Below are 14,170 nucleotides of genomic sequence, written 5' to 3' on the forward strand. Positions count from 1 at the left end.
TGAGTGGATGGTGCGCTGTAGTATTACTTGCGGACATGTGTCCATATACGACTGTTTCTACTGATTGCAGATAGTAAATGAACTGAAGTTTGACTAATCTTGCGCGATCCCCCGTTGGTTCAAAATTGCTTTTAAACTGCACCCTATTGCCAAATTTAGGAATTTTATTTTTAGGAGTTGCCATTTACTTTACTGCAGAAATTAAAGATTAAACTTTTTTATAAAACAAAAAATGTTCAAAACTCGCCCGTGTTCACTCAGCTGTGTTGCTCTTTTTAGCTTTAGTCTATTTGCTCTGTTTAGGTCATCTTTGCTCATGAGTCGCCAGGTATCTTTATGATACCGCCACGTGGTTCAAGTTCAGGTTATGATTAATAACACAGCACACCGCTTAGTAAGGATTAAAACAACGGTCATTTATTATATACAACAAGCAATATTAATACCCTAATACTACTATTTATATAACAAACCTATCACTACTGGCCAATACTTAACTTAGGAAGAGCCCACCAGGTCAGGGAAACGAATGGCTTATCCAATCAAATCTGGCCCGCGGGATTCAAAAGGCTGCTACAGGTCGGTGGCTAGGTGTCTCTACCGGATAGCGATCGTTGGATTCAAACTTACACTTGCCGGTGGCTGGTCTTGCGAAGGTCTCGAGCAGGCGAAGAGGAGAGAGAGAGAGAGAGATCTGAATTTGGACCTTTACTTTTATAGGGCCCAGGGGCTTCCCGCCTCCCGGGGCGGCCCTTGACCCTGAGTCCCAAGTGATTGGATTCTGTCCCCAGTCTCTGGGGTCGATGTGTCCAATGGTGAGGCGATTCCTTGATCGGGGGGGTGGTCGCTCACCTGTCTTTGTTTCGGCCACTGCAGGCGCCGACAGGTCTGGCCCAGTATTCAATTGCTAATATGTTGCAATTGTTCCCGGGGATAGCCGATTTAGCTGTGGGTGTAGATTAGGTGTAAACAGTCCTGAATGCAACTGCGGATACCTGGGTTGATGGGCTGTTGATAGCCCTGAGTATCGATCTGGGCTACGTTCCCCGAGCTGAAGCTGCAAACCTATCTGCAGCTGCCTGCTTGTGTCTTCTTGGCTGCTTTTCCCAGCAGTCTTTCGGGTTAGCCATTTTAAACTGGGTTTTGGCCAGATTAATCGGAACGCAGCCATTTTATATGGCTACATTTGCTCTGGAGAAAATGGACAAGTTGACATTTTGTATGTGTGTCCTCCTTAACTGAACCACCTCGATATATTGCAATCAGAAAAAGGGAAAGCGATAAATATATGTAGTTACTACCAGGTTAACAGTGCTGAACCGAGTCCTCCTTTTTTTTTTTCCCACTCCTGATTTGGTTATGGCAGAGTTTGAGGTAGTTTTGCCAATTCAGATATGTTTAGGTGTGTAGCTCAATGCAAGAGAGAAGCCAACCAGTTTCCTTAAATTGACAAGTAAAGAGTTAGCACTATTGCCGATATCCACTTGGGTAAAGCAGCTGAACTTGTTAACAATAGGTTAAATGTACAAATATGTCCCAATTACTCATTAACGTAAATAAACACACATACACTCCTTCCAAGCATGCAAAAATGAAGTAAAACATTGCAGAGTATCAGATATAAAAAATGTGGCCAAGTTACAAATACAGTCATGTCTCACCAATTTGATTTGAGTTTTTTGAATGGGCAGCCAAGAGGGTAGATGAGGGCAGTGCAGTCGTCGTTGTCTACATGGACTTTAGCAAGGCCTTTGACAAGGTACTGCATAGTACGTTGTTGCAAAAAGTTAAATCCCATGGAATCCAGATTGAGGTAGCCAATTGGATACAAAATTGGTTTAACGACCAAAGTCAAAGGGTGGTTGCGGAGGGTTGTTTTTCAAACTGGAGGCCTGTGACCAGCGGTGTGCCTCCGGGATCGGTGCTGGGTCTACTGTTATTTGTTATATATATATATATATATATATATATATATATCAATGATTTGGATGAGAATATAGGAGGCATGGTTAGTAAGTTTGCAGATGACACCAAGATTGGTGGCATAGTGGACAGTGAAGAAGGTTATACAAGATTGCAGCAGGATCTTGACCAATTGGGCCAGTGGGCTGATGAATGGCAGCTGGAGTTTAATTTGGATAAATGTGAGGTGATGCATTTTGGTAGATCGAATTGGGACAGAACCTACTCGGTTAATGGTAGGGAGTTTGGGAGAGTTACAGAACAAAGAGATCTAGGGGTACAGGTTCATAGCTCCTTGAAGGTGGAGTCGCAGGTGGACAGGGTGGTGAAGAAGGCATTCAGCATGCTAGGTTTCATTGGTCCAAATATTCAATACAGGAGTTTGGACGTCTTGTTGAAGTAGTACAAGGCATTAGTACAAAACTACACATGGAATACTGTGTTCAATTCTGGTCACCCTATTATAGGAAGGATATTGTTAAACTAGAAAGAGTGCAGGAAATTTACGAGGATGCTACCAGGACTTGATGGTCTGAGCTATAAGGAATAGGCTGGGACCTTTTTCCCTGGAGCGTAGGAGGCTTAGGGGTGATCTTATGAAGGTCTATAAAATAATGAGGGGCATCGATAAGGTAGATAGTCAACATTTTTTCCCAAAAGTAGAGGAGTCTAGAACTAGAGGGCATAGGTTTAAGGTGAGAGGGGAGAGATACAAAAGAGACCAGAGCGGAAATTTCTTCACACAGGGTGGTGAGCGTCTGGAACGAGCTGCCAGAGGCAGTGGTAGAGGCAGGTACAATTTTTTCCTTTAAGAAACAGTTAGACAGTTACATGGGCAGGGTGGGTATAGAGGGATATGGGCCAAATGAAGGCAAGTGGGACTAGCTTAGTGATAGAAACTGGGCGGCATGGACAAACTGGGCCGAAGGGCCTGTTTCCATGCTGTAAACATCTATGACTCTAAAGTCAGGGAAGAAAATATTCAGGGAGTGTCCAGATATTTGTTCACAGTGGATGGGTCCTGCACCATAGTAGTTTCTGGTTCTTGGGGGTTCTCACTAAAGACAGTGGTGCTGATTCAGGATCCTCCCTCAGAACTTGAGGCTAGCAGAAATGAGGTCTTCTGGTGAGTTTTTGAAATTGCAAACTGCTTAGCTTTGAGAGAGATTTCAAAAGAAAGAGAAATGGGATAAGGCTGTTCCCCTGTCGTAAACTCCCTGACTACACCGAAATCCAGTATTGATTTTTTTTTACAACCAAGAGCTTGATCATGCAACTTTTCTGTGAGAGACCCATGGATTCTGAACCTCTGTAAATTCAGCTTGTGTCCTTTGCAAATGCAACATGGCAATTGCTGCAAGTGTGTGTCCATTGCTTAATGCATGTGTATGTCCTGTTGTTGGCATAAATTAATCATCATAACAATATTTTGAAAATATACATAAGCAAATACTTGGACAGCTTGGCAGGAAGGGGATGAAGCTGGGAATTATCTATTGGGAAGACTGAAACCATTAAATGAATGCACAATCTATTTGTACTTTGTGAACCAAGCTGATCTGGCAGTGAGTGGCTAAAGCAGCTTTGTGCCATATCTGTTCAAGTCCGCATCCGCTTACTCTTGAGAAATAAGCAGAATTACTTGCTGTGGGAGGCGAATATTTGCAAAGCTCACCTGCCCAGTAATATCTCTGCCTCCTGATGGAAGGGAGTCACAGAACTGTGTGCAGATTGCTCACCTGTGCTCCCAGCTGGGAAAGGTTGTGCAGAGTCTTCATAGGTTCAAATATTTCACCGTGAAACAAGTATATATATTTCACACTTAGTTGATTTTATTTTAATGTGGTTAATTTGTTATGAGTGGAGATTATGGAATGTTCACCTTTTATCCATGAAGAGCGCTTTTTTAGAAAAAGGACAAACAAGATTGTACAGCATTCTTCCATCCATGTATAATTTGACATATTCATCATAATGACCTCTAACTTAAAAAGTTACATTTTTTTGGTGAGGTTTAAGTAAATTAGTGCCATTGAAATATTATAGCAGAACCGTACATCTAACTTGTATAATTCCAATGCAAGCAAAATATTTCCTCTGATATTTTCAGCTGCTGATGTGATACTTGGTGTTGAAGTTAAATGCCCATACTCTCTTCCACATGCTTTTTAATAATCTTTATTATTTTCGCAAGTAGGCTTACACTAACTAAAGATAACAGTACAGAATTATTTCTAGGCTGCATTCACGATAAATTATTAAATATTTTAATGGTTACACTGTTTAGATTTTTAAAAGAATATGCATACCTGTTTATGTTTATTTTGTTACTGTGCTTTTACCCTTTAGATAATTTATTCTCTTGATAAATGCTTTCAAACATGAACCTTTTTCATGGGTGTTTTAATCTGTAAAATCTATTCCACCTTTGTGTAGGAGCATTAATTTAGCAGTAATATTTTATTTATCTTCTTGCAAGGCAAAGAAACGTCAGGCGTCCCTGGAAGAGACGTATGGGGGCAGCATGAGAGAGCTGGAGCTCCTTTTGGGCAATTTTGCTGTGTCAGGCAGGCGGACGTCAGGTTAGTTGATGCTATGAGATGACAGATGCAGCTGTCAGTGTTCCAAGAGCCACTGCATTGTGGGAATTCTGCAGATGCCGCTGTAATCCCTCTTCTCAACATGCAATGATCTGATGACAAGATAAGAGTGGTCCTCACAGCAGTGTAGTGGCCAAGCAGGCTGAGGAAAGGTGACAGAATGTAGGCCTGGTGCTGTAGAGCCAGAGCTTGATTTACAAGTGCCAGGGTCAGCTTGACAGGCAGTAAAGAGTGAGCTTGCTGGTTTATAATTCCTGCAGGGAACAGAGGCACTCACAGATTTCTAAGTAAAATACATGGAAAGGAACCAGATGTTTTTTGTGTAACTCGAGCCAAAATACTGCAGCATCTCGAGCAACTTCGTAGTTGCCAATTCAGGAAGGTTATTTAGGACAACAATGAGTGTTGTTACCTCAACACTTAAAAGAATAAAAGTCAAAACTATATGTGGAGCATTGGGGAACCTTTCTTCAGTGGGTCATGTGTGTACTAGTTACTATTTACATTTCAGTAGATGATCCATGGTTTAGTGCAGTTTGCTTTTTTAAGATTTATGGTCTAAGGATTCTGCTGAAAACACCCTGTATTGCATTAAACAGACTTCTAAATAGTTACTGCATGAGGTTAGTTACAGCAAGTATTTTTGCAGCAAAGAGCACACTTTTATTCCACACTCGGAGTTAATCATAGGAGACAGTGAGGCACTGCTGTAGTGGACATGTATTCTACAATGAGGAATCGAGTAAAATTTCTGAGTAAAATCTCAGCCACATTTACTGAGAGTTTGTTTAAATCAGCATTCTTTATGTTCATTGAATTGAATGTTCTGGGGAAAGACTGTTGCATTCCTCAGTAAAGCACCAACCCGATGATAACGGCTTAAAAAAAATGTTATAAATGAAGCATAAGGTGGTTGGGTGGCCTACTGATTGGGAGCTCCACTTTAATTACATCTCCGGGGCTAGGTGCAGAAGTGTGATGTTTTGTCATTTAACCTTGGCTCTCCGCCTTCTTCGTTGCTTGCATTGCCTCAGACATGAAGTCAAGGTGAATTCTTCTTCAGGGACGCCAGTCACTTGAAGGTGAATTAGAACATTTTTGGGAAAATTATCTGCAGTGTATAATATTTCAGGTGAATATTCAAGGTTGGTGAATTTAGTGTCGCCAAATGCAGTATTCCAAATATGACCCCTTTTGTTGGTGATTCATAAAGACTAAATCCTTGTTGTTTTTAAGCCATTCCTTTGATCTAAACTCTCTTACTTGCTGAAACCAGCATAGTCCTATCTTTTGGAGATAACCGTTTTGTCGGATTACGTTACAAATATAATTATAAGACAGGGATAACAGAATTTTACATGTTTCTTAAATCTACTAATGCAGCAATTAATGCCATTGACTTTCCCATTTTGGAAACTTTAAAAAGAATTTACAGTGCAGAAGGGGGCCATTCAGCCCATCGAGCCTGACCGACCCTTGAAAAGAGCACCCTTCTTAAGCTCATGCCTCCACCCCATCCCCTGTAACCCCACCAAACCTATTGGACACTAAAGAGCAATTTAGCAGAGCCAATCCACCTAACCTGCACATCTTTTGAATTAAATGTTAATAAATAACACAACATAGTGGAAATTTATTATTGTTTTTTTTTAAGTTCAGGATTCTGGAACACGAACAGGTCCAGTGACATATCCACTGCCCAACACTACAATAATAACTGAAACATTAGGCTTCACATAACCATGTACCATCCTGATATTTTGCAAGGACCTGTTACTAGTGATGAGCAATCATTTGAGAAAATTCCATTTGAAGTCAAACTAAATAACTAATTAAGCTCTGAAGTATTTTTATTCTCCAAGAAAGCACAAACATCAATTGGTCTTTTCAATCAACAGCTGGTTTGTAATTATTGAAGGTGACGTGAACCATGTTTTCTGCTTGATAGTTACTTGTGATAGATTTTTAAGAAGAGGTTAGTTGAGCCAAATGGCTTTTGTCATCCATACTTATCCTTGCGATGTGGATACCCAGTTAGATGACCATGAAATTTTGCAACACCTTGTTCGGAAAGAGTTAATTTTCCCACATGCTTAAGTCTGAACAAGTCGAGACTTGCTTTCCAGTTTTTACAACTGAGACGCCATTGGAACCAAACAATGGTAGCACAGGATGGTTTCTGCAAGTACGTTTTTTTTTAAAAAAAGGATTGTAAAATAAAATTTATTTGGATGAAAAACTATATTCTGAATTCCAACCTTGAAGAATGATTGGGATTAACTTTGGAAACAAATGGCTGAATACAAGGTCGGAGTATGACGACCCACCATTTTTTTTTAATATCAACCCTATGACCAATGGAAGAATGAAGGTACCATGTAGACGTGGGTTACGTCCTTGCCCAGGAAAGAACAAGGAATGGTACTGGCATTTTGCCTACCGGACAAGAGCAAAAAAACGATGCAAGGTATTCTCCGAATTGGATGCGGAGAATTTGAACTCTGATGAAGATTTCGATACATTAATAACTTTCTATGGATAAGATTTACAAGAAGGATGATGACGTATTAAGTGTTTGAGGCCTGGTCAGATTTTGACAAATTTAGAAAGTCAGAGGATACCTCCATAGCCGAGTATTTCATGGAATTTAGCAGACAGTTTGCTAGGATGCAAAATTTCAGTCTAGAAATTCCTCAACCATTGCTGGCATTTAAATTATTTGATTGTGCTAATGTTACAAACATGGATAGGTTTCTGGTTTTGACGGGAGTTAAATTTGCAAAAAGACGCACCCTGTTGGAACAAATGTCAGAGGCTCTAAAAACGTTCCTCGGGATGCCTTCCTGCCTTCCCGGCATCTTTCCTGACACAAACGGGCCGATCGGTGATGAGACAAACTATGGATGACTCTATGTTAACAGGGTGTGGAGGTGGTCTCGAAAGAAGCCGCAAACGTCAATCAGAAAGAAGATTTGTAACTAAAAATAATGAGGACAGAAACACCTTTAACAATTATGGCAGGAGGAACGAATTGGGAGATTTCAACAAGAAAATGTACCCGAGAAATGCCCAGGGTGTGGTCAATCTGTGTTTTAGGTGTGATTCGAAATTCCATTATGCAATCAACTGTCCTGAGATATAATAGGGTGCTTGAAACCAAACACGCGACAGAAGACTCAGAAGAAGAAGAAGAGGGAGATATTGACCAAAGAGAAGGCTTTGTCTTAGTGACAAGAAGTTTCAGTCCAGTGCTGGTCGCAGAGTCCTTCAGTTGTGCTGTATTAGACAGTGAATGCACATCTACAGTATGTGGAATAGACTGGTTGAAATGTTACCTGGACTCTTAAGTGACAAAGATTGAAACAAGGTTGAGGAATTTGGAAGTCCACAAATATCAGATTTGGAGATGACAAATACCCTTAAATCATTGAAAAGAGTAGTGATTCCTTGTAAAATCACCAGAAAGAATCAATTTATTAGCACGGATGTTGTACTAAGTTTTACTATTGAGCCGATCACCAATGAAGAAAGCACGTATGAAACTTGACATGGGAAACAGCAAGGCCATTGTGTTTGGAAAAACTAAGGACTTCCAATAGTGTCCAGACTATATACGTTGTATTCCAATTCCTCCATGTATCTTTAAGTAAAGCAGGATGAATGGATTTGGGTTTATTTTCATGTGTAGCGAGGTACAGTGAAAAGTATCATAGATTATCATAGAATTTACAGTGCAGAAGGAGGCCATTCGGCCCATCGAGTCTGCACCGGCTCTTGGAAAGAGCCCCCTACCCAAGGTCAACACCTCCACCCTATCCCCATAACCCAGTAACCCCACCCAACACTAAGGGCAATTTATCATGGCCAATCCACCTAACCTGCACATCTTTGGACTGTGGGAGGAAACCGGAGCACCCGGAGGAAACCCACGCAGACACAGGGCGAACGTGCAGACTCCGCACAGACAGTGATCCAAGCCGGAATCGAACCTGGGACCCTGGAGCTGTGAAGCAATTGTGCTATCCACAATGCTACCGTGCTGCCCTTTTTTTTTTTTAGGGCTGAGGCTCCTGCAACCCTACCTCCTGAATTCCTCTACCTACCTCACTCACAGCCACACCCTCCTGTCCCTAAGCACTGGCCAAATTCAAAGTAGTTAATCTAAGGGGCGTGACTGCCTCCTGAAACAGAGTCCAGTTAACACACCCCTCTCCGATGTGTCGCAGCATCCTAAACTCAGAGTCCAGCTCATCAACTCTGAGCTGATGTTGGCGGCCATTCTGTCCATCCCGGGCAGAGAATTGTTCTGTGAGCAGCCCAGACAGATTGTTCCATACATGGAAAAAAACTTGGGACATACGATAGACACAGACATCGGGTGAAGCATGCGGAGTGTAATACCGCGCAGTCGTGAAGCTGTGTGGAGACATCAGTTCAGAAGAAGCTGTTTTTGAACCTGTTAGTGCGTGTTCTTAGACTTTTGTATCCTCTGCCCAATGGAAGACATTGGAAGAGAGAATAACACGGTTGAGAAGGATCTTTGATTATGCTGCCCGCTTTCCCACGTCAGCAGATGGGAGGCGAGTTTGCAACTCTCTGTAGTTTGTTACCATCTTGGGCTGAGCAGTTGCCATACCAGGCTGTGATGCAGCCAGATAGAATGCTATAAAAAAAAATGTTAAGTGCCCAATTCTTTTTTTTCTCAATGAAGGTCAATTTAGCGTGACCAGTCCACCTAGGCTGCACATCTTTGGATTGTGGGGGTGAGACCCGCACAGACACGGGGAGAATGTGCAAACTCCACACGGACAGTGACCCGGGGCCGGATCGAACCCGGGTCCTAGGTCCCGTGATGCAGCAGTGCTAACCACTGTGCTGCACAGATAGGGGGCGAGATTCTCTGACCCCGCGGCCGGGTTGGAGAATCGCTGGGCCGGGTGCGATTCACGCGACTCCGTCCGCCATTTCTCCGGTGACTGGAGAATCGCCGCCATTGGCGCCGGTGCGGTCGGCGCGTCGCCGGTGGGGTCCGCTCTATGCGGCCCCTCTGCCGATTCTCTGCCCGGGATGGACTGAATGGCCGCCAAGAAAGCCCGAGTCCCGCCGGCACCGTTCACATCTGGTCTTGCCCAGTGGGACCTCTGCATCCATCCTGCAGGGGGTGGCCTGTTGCGGGGGGAGGGTCTCACCTGGGGGGGGGGGGGGGGGGGGGGGTGCTCCACCAGGGCCTGGCCTGTGATAGGGGCCTACCGATCGACGGATCAGCCTCTCCTGGTGGGGGCCTCTTTTACTTCGCGCCGGCCACTGTAGCTCTCCGCCATGTTGCGTCGGGGCCGGCTTCGAGAAGGAAGCTAGTACGCATGCGTGAGTCCGTGCCGGCCGCACCGCGCATGCACAGACCCGCGGCGCCTGTTTGGCGCTGGTATCGGCAGCTGGAGCTGCGCGAGTCGCTCCAATGCCGTGCTGGCCCCTACGCGGCGCAGGATCGCTGCTCCTGGGAGCTTGTTGACGCCGTCGTAAATGCCATCGCGTTTTACGACGGTGTCAACACTTCGCCGCGGGATCAGATAATCCCGCCCAGGATGCTTTCTATGGTACACCTACAAAAATTGGTATACAATTGTGAAAGGGAGGGGGGGTCTTTTCCTATAAGGATGCGAGCGAGTGGGTCGATATTAATATTTTAAAAAGGGTGGAAATAGGGTGCATTTACTGTAGAAAAGAAAACATATACATTTGTTATGGTAATTTCAGTCAAAAGATTTTTTTTCTTTTAGGAACGAGCTAATGTTTCCCACTATTTAAGTATGAATTAGAGCTTTAATTGTTTAATAGACTAGACTGATTATGTGATAGATTGCAGACATGTATAAAGGGGGTACAGGTGGCACTGGGATTGGATGAGTAGTGATTGTAGAACACAAAATTGGATTTGAAGGCGACTGACTTTCCAGTTTTTTGTCACTGAGATCCAATCAGAAGTAAACATGTTTATACATGCCACTTGTGTACATTTTGGTCCTTCCAACAGACTCTCTTTGTGCTTCAAAGCTACGGGTGTATCTATTTCAGACGAATGGAAGAATTAGACCAGAATGTTATGCATTCTTTATTAGAAGGTAGGAATGTCTGTTCAAAGTGCCAAGCAGTTCCTTTCAGAAAACAAAAAGATCGAGACCATGCAGTAACGCTCAGGGCAGCAGCTACATTTATTAATGCCTGGTGATATGAAGTTACTGTGTCCTTTTATTTGGCAGGTCAGCTCAATAAGTAAATGTTGTGTTCAACTTGTCTCCAACTGTTTTTCTTTCATATAATGCTGCAAAGGCAGTTTTATTGTAAAAACAGACGTCCCATATCTGATAAAAGGTTAATTTTGATTAAATATTTTTTCCTTGTTATTTGTATTTCAAATAACTATCTTAATTCATTTGGAAAGACTCTTTGCACCCTATCCATTTAATATTTAAAATGAAGTTTGTAATTACTGATAAAGCTGTCCCTATCATTTCAGGAATCAGTAGTATCCCTCCTCTTAGTAATTATTAATGATACTTTTCATTGTTGCAAGGTCGTTCCTAATGTTCTCTGCGAGATTACTGTAAATGCTGACAGGAAAGAGGTTGCACTATACGGGAAAGCACCATCTATATCCATCAGGATTTCACTTTCGCCCTACCCCAACACAGTTTCTGTCTTCAAGGCTCAATCCTGCTACATTGAAAGGAAGAAAACAGTTTATTACTCAAAAGCTGCAAACATTCTGATTGGAGTCATTGAATTTCAGAAAGAAAGAATTTGCATTCTACTGTATATTTCACATCCTCAAGATGAACACAAGCTGCATTTGGATCTGGGTTTATTGTCATGTGTACCAAGGTACAGTGGAAAGTATTCTGCATACAGTCCTGACAGATCGTTCCATACATGTAAAATTTAGGAGTAAATACACAATGTAAATGCATAGACATCTGGTGAAGCACACGGAGTGTAGTACTACTCAGTAGAGAAGATGCGTGGAGAGATCAGTTCAGTCCATAAGAGGGTCATTCAGGAGTCTGGTAACAGCGGGGAAGAAGCTGTTTTTGAATCTGTTAGGGCGTGTTCTCGGACTTTTGTATCTCCTGCCCGATGGAAGAGAGAATAACCCGGGTGGGAGGGGTCTTTGATTGTGCTGCCTGCTTTCCCAAGGCAGCGGGAGGTATAGACAGAGTCAATTGATGGAAGGCGGGTTTGTGTGATGGACTGGGCTGGGTTCATGACTCTCTGTAGTTTCTTACGGTCTTGGGCCGAGCAGTTGCCATACCAGGTTGTGATGCAGCCAGATAGAATGCTTTCTATGGTCCATTTGTAAAAAAATTGGTAAGAGTCAATGTGAACATGCCGAACTTCCTTAGTTTCTTGAGGAAGTATAGGCGCTGTTGTGCTTTCTTGGTCGTAGCGTCAACGTGGGTGGACCAGGACAAGATTGTTGGTGATGTGCACACCTAGGAACTTGAAGCTGTCCATCATCTCCACCTCGGCACCATTGATGCAGACAGGGGTGTGTACAATACTTCGCTTCCTGAAGTCAATGACCAGCTCCTTCGTTTTACTGATGTTGAGGGAGAGATTGTTGTCATTACACCACGCCACTAGGTTCTTTTTCTCCCTCCTACTCTCTGACTCTTTGTTGTTCGAGAACCGACCAACTGTGTCGTGTCACCAGCAAACGTGTAGATGGAGTTGGAGCCAAATTTTGCCACAGTAGTGTGTGTATAGGGAGTATAGTAGGGGGCTAAGCATGCAGCTTTCTATTGCACCGGTATTGAGGACTATCTTGGAGGAGGTGTTGTTGTTTATCCTTGCTGATTGCGGTCTATGGGTCAGGAAGTCGAGGATCGAGTTGCAGAGGGAGGAGCTAAGTCCTAGGTTTTGGAGCTTTGATATGAGCTTGGCTGGGATTATGGTGTTGAAGGTAGAGCTGTAGTCAATGAATAGGAGTCTGATGGAGGAGTCCTTGTTGTCGAGATGCTCCAGGATGAACGTAGGGCCAGGGAGATGGCGTTTGCTGTGGACCGGTTGTGGCGGTATGCGAATTACAGGGGATCAAGGCATTCTGGAAGTATGGAGTTGATGTATTTCATGACCAACCTCTCTAAGTACTTCATGATGATAGATGTCAATGAATGGTCAACAAATGTCCAATTCACTCAACAGCGCATCTTTCGGCCGATCTGACTTTGGAAGCTGTGACGGTGGGTATCTGTGTGTCCGAGGTTGCTGGGGCAGTTGACAACGATTTGTTGGTTTCCTGCTTGAAACAAGCACAGAATGCATTGAGTTCATCGGGGAGGGATGCGCTGCTGTCGGAGATTCTACTCTGCTTTGTAGCCCGCTATGTTGTTTAAGCCTTGCCACAATCGACGAGAGTCCGTGACGTTAGTCTGTGACTCTAGCATAGTCAAATATTTTCTGTTGGAATCACTGATGACTTTGCAGAGGTCGTACCTAGATTTCTTGTATAGTTCAGGGTCACCTGTCTTTAATAATAATAATCACAAGGCTTATATTAACACTGCAATGAAGTTACTGTGAAAATCCCCTGATCGCCACACTCCGGCGCCTGTTCGGGTACACAGAGGGAGAATTCGGAATCTCTAATTCACCCAACAGCACGTCTTTCGGGACTTGTGGAAGGAAACTGGAGCACCCGGAGGAAACCCACACAGACACGAGGAGAATGTGCAGACTCTGCGCAGACAGTGACCCAAGCCAGGAATCTAACCTGGGACCCTGGGGCTGTGAACGCCTCAGATGTGGCCTTCAGCAGGGAGTGAATCTCCCGGTTAAACCATGGTTTTCGGTTGGGGAGCGCACACACTACCTTCTTTAGCACGCAACCTTCTACACACTTAATAATGAAGTCTGTGATGGTGGGTGGCATTCTCGTTTAGGTTGGTCGCTGAGTTGTTGAATATGGACCAGTCCACTGACTCCAAACAGTCGCGTAGAAGCTCTTCTATTGCCTTGGACCAGCATTGCACAACCTTCTTCACTGGATTCTCCCGCTTACATTTCTGCTTGTATGCCAGGAGAAGGAGCTCCGTCTTGTGGTCTGATTTTCTGAAGTGGATGGATCGGTAGGCACCTGTAATATCTGTGTAGCAGTGGTCAAGAGTGTTGGGGCCCCTGGGAGAGACAGGAGATGTGCTGGTGGAACTTTGGCGATACTTGAAGTTGGCCTTGTTGAAGTTTCTGGCCACGATGAACAAGGTCTCCGGGTATTCGGTTTCATTGTTATTTATAGCGGTGTACAATTCATCAGGTGCCTGCTACACTTCTGCCTGGGGTGGGATGTAGACCGCCGTGATAATGGCTGATGTGAACTCCGTGGAAGGTAGAACGGGTGTCACTTCACGGTCGGGGAGCAGTGGTTTGCCAGGGTCGACACGTCCGAGCACCAGGAGGAGTTGATGAGGAGGCAAACCCCTCCACTCTTCATCTTGCCTGATGACGCCGTACGGTCCATCTGGTGTATTGAGAAGCTGTCCGGTTGTATGGCACAGTCCGTAGTGAGGCAGGGGGTGAGCTATGTCTCTGTAAAACAGAGCACACAGCAGTCTCTT

The 14,170-nt window shown here is 43.9% G+C and overlaps 1 protein-coding gene across 3 annotated transcripts in view; it reads left to right on the top strand.

Moving 5' to 3' along the window:
• ccdc171 (coiled-coil domain containing 171) overlaps nt 1–14,170 on the top strand; it is a 298,637-nt gene that overhangs the window by 56,744 nt on the left and 227,723 nt on the right. For all 3 annotated transcript variants that reach the window (XM_072517495.1, XM_072517496.1, XM_072517494.1), the window contains exon 10: nt 4,442–4,544. In XM_072517495.1, coding sequence (XP_072373596.1) covers nt 4,442–4,544 — 103 coding nt within the window. The remainder of the gene's footprint in view (nt 1–4,441; nt 4,545–14,170) is intronic.

Source organism: Scyliorhinus torazame, chromosome 9, assembly GCF_047496885.1.
Source record: "Scyliorhinus torazame isolate Kashiwa2021f chromosome 9, sScyTor2.1, whole genome shotgun sequence".
Classification (NCBI taxonomy): domain Eukaryota; kingdom Metazoa; phylum Chordata; class Chondrichthyes; order Carcharhiniformes; family Scyliorhinidae; genus Scyliorhinus; species Scyliorhinus torazame.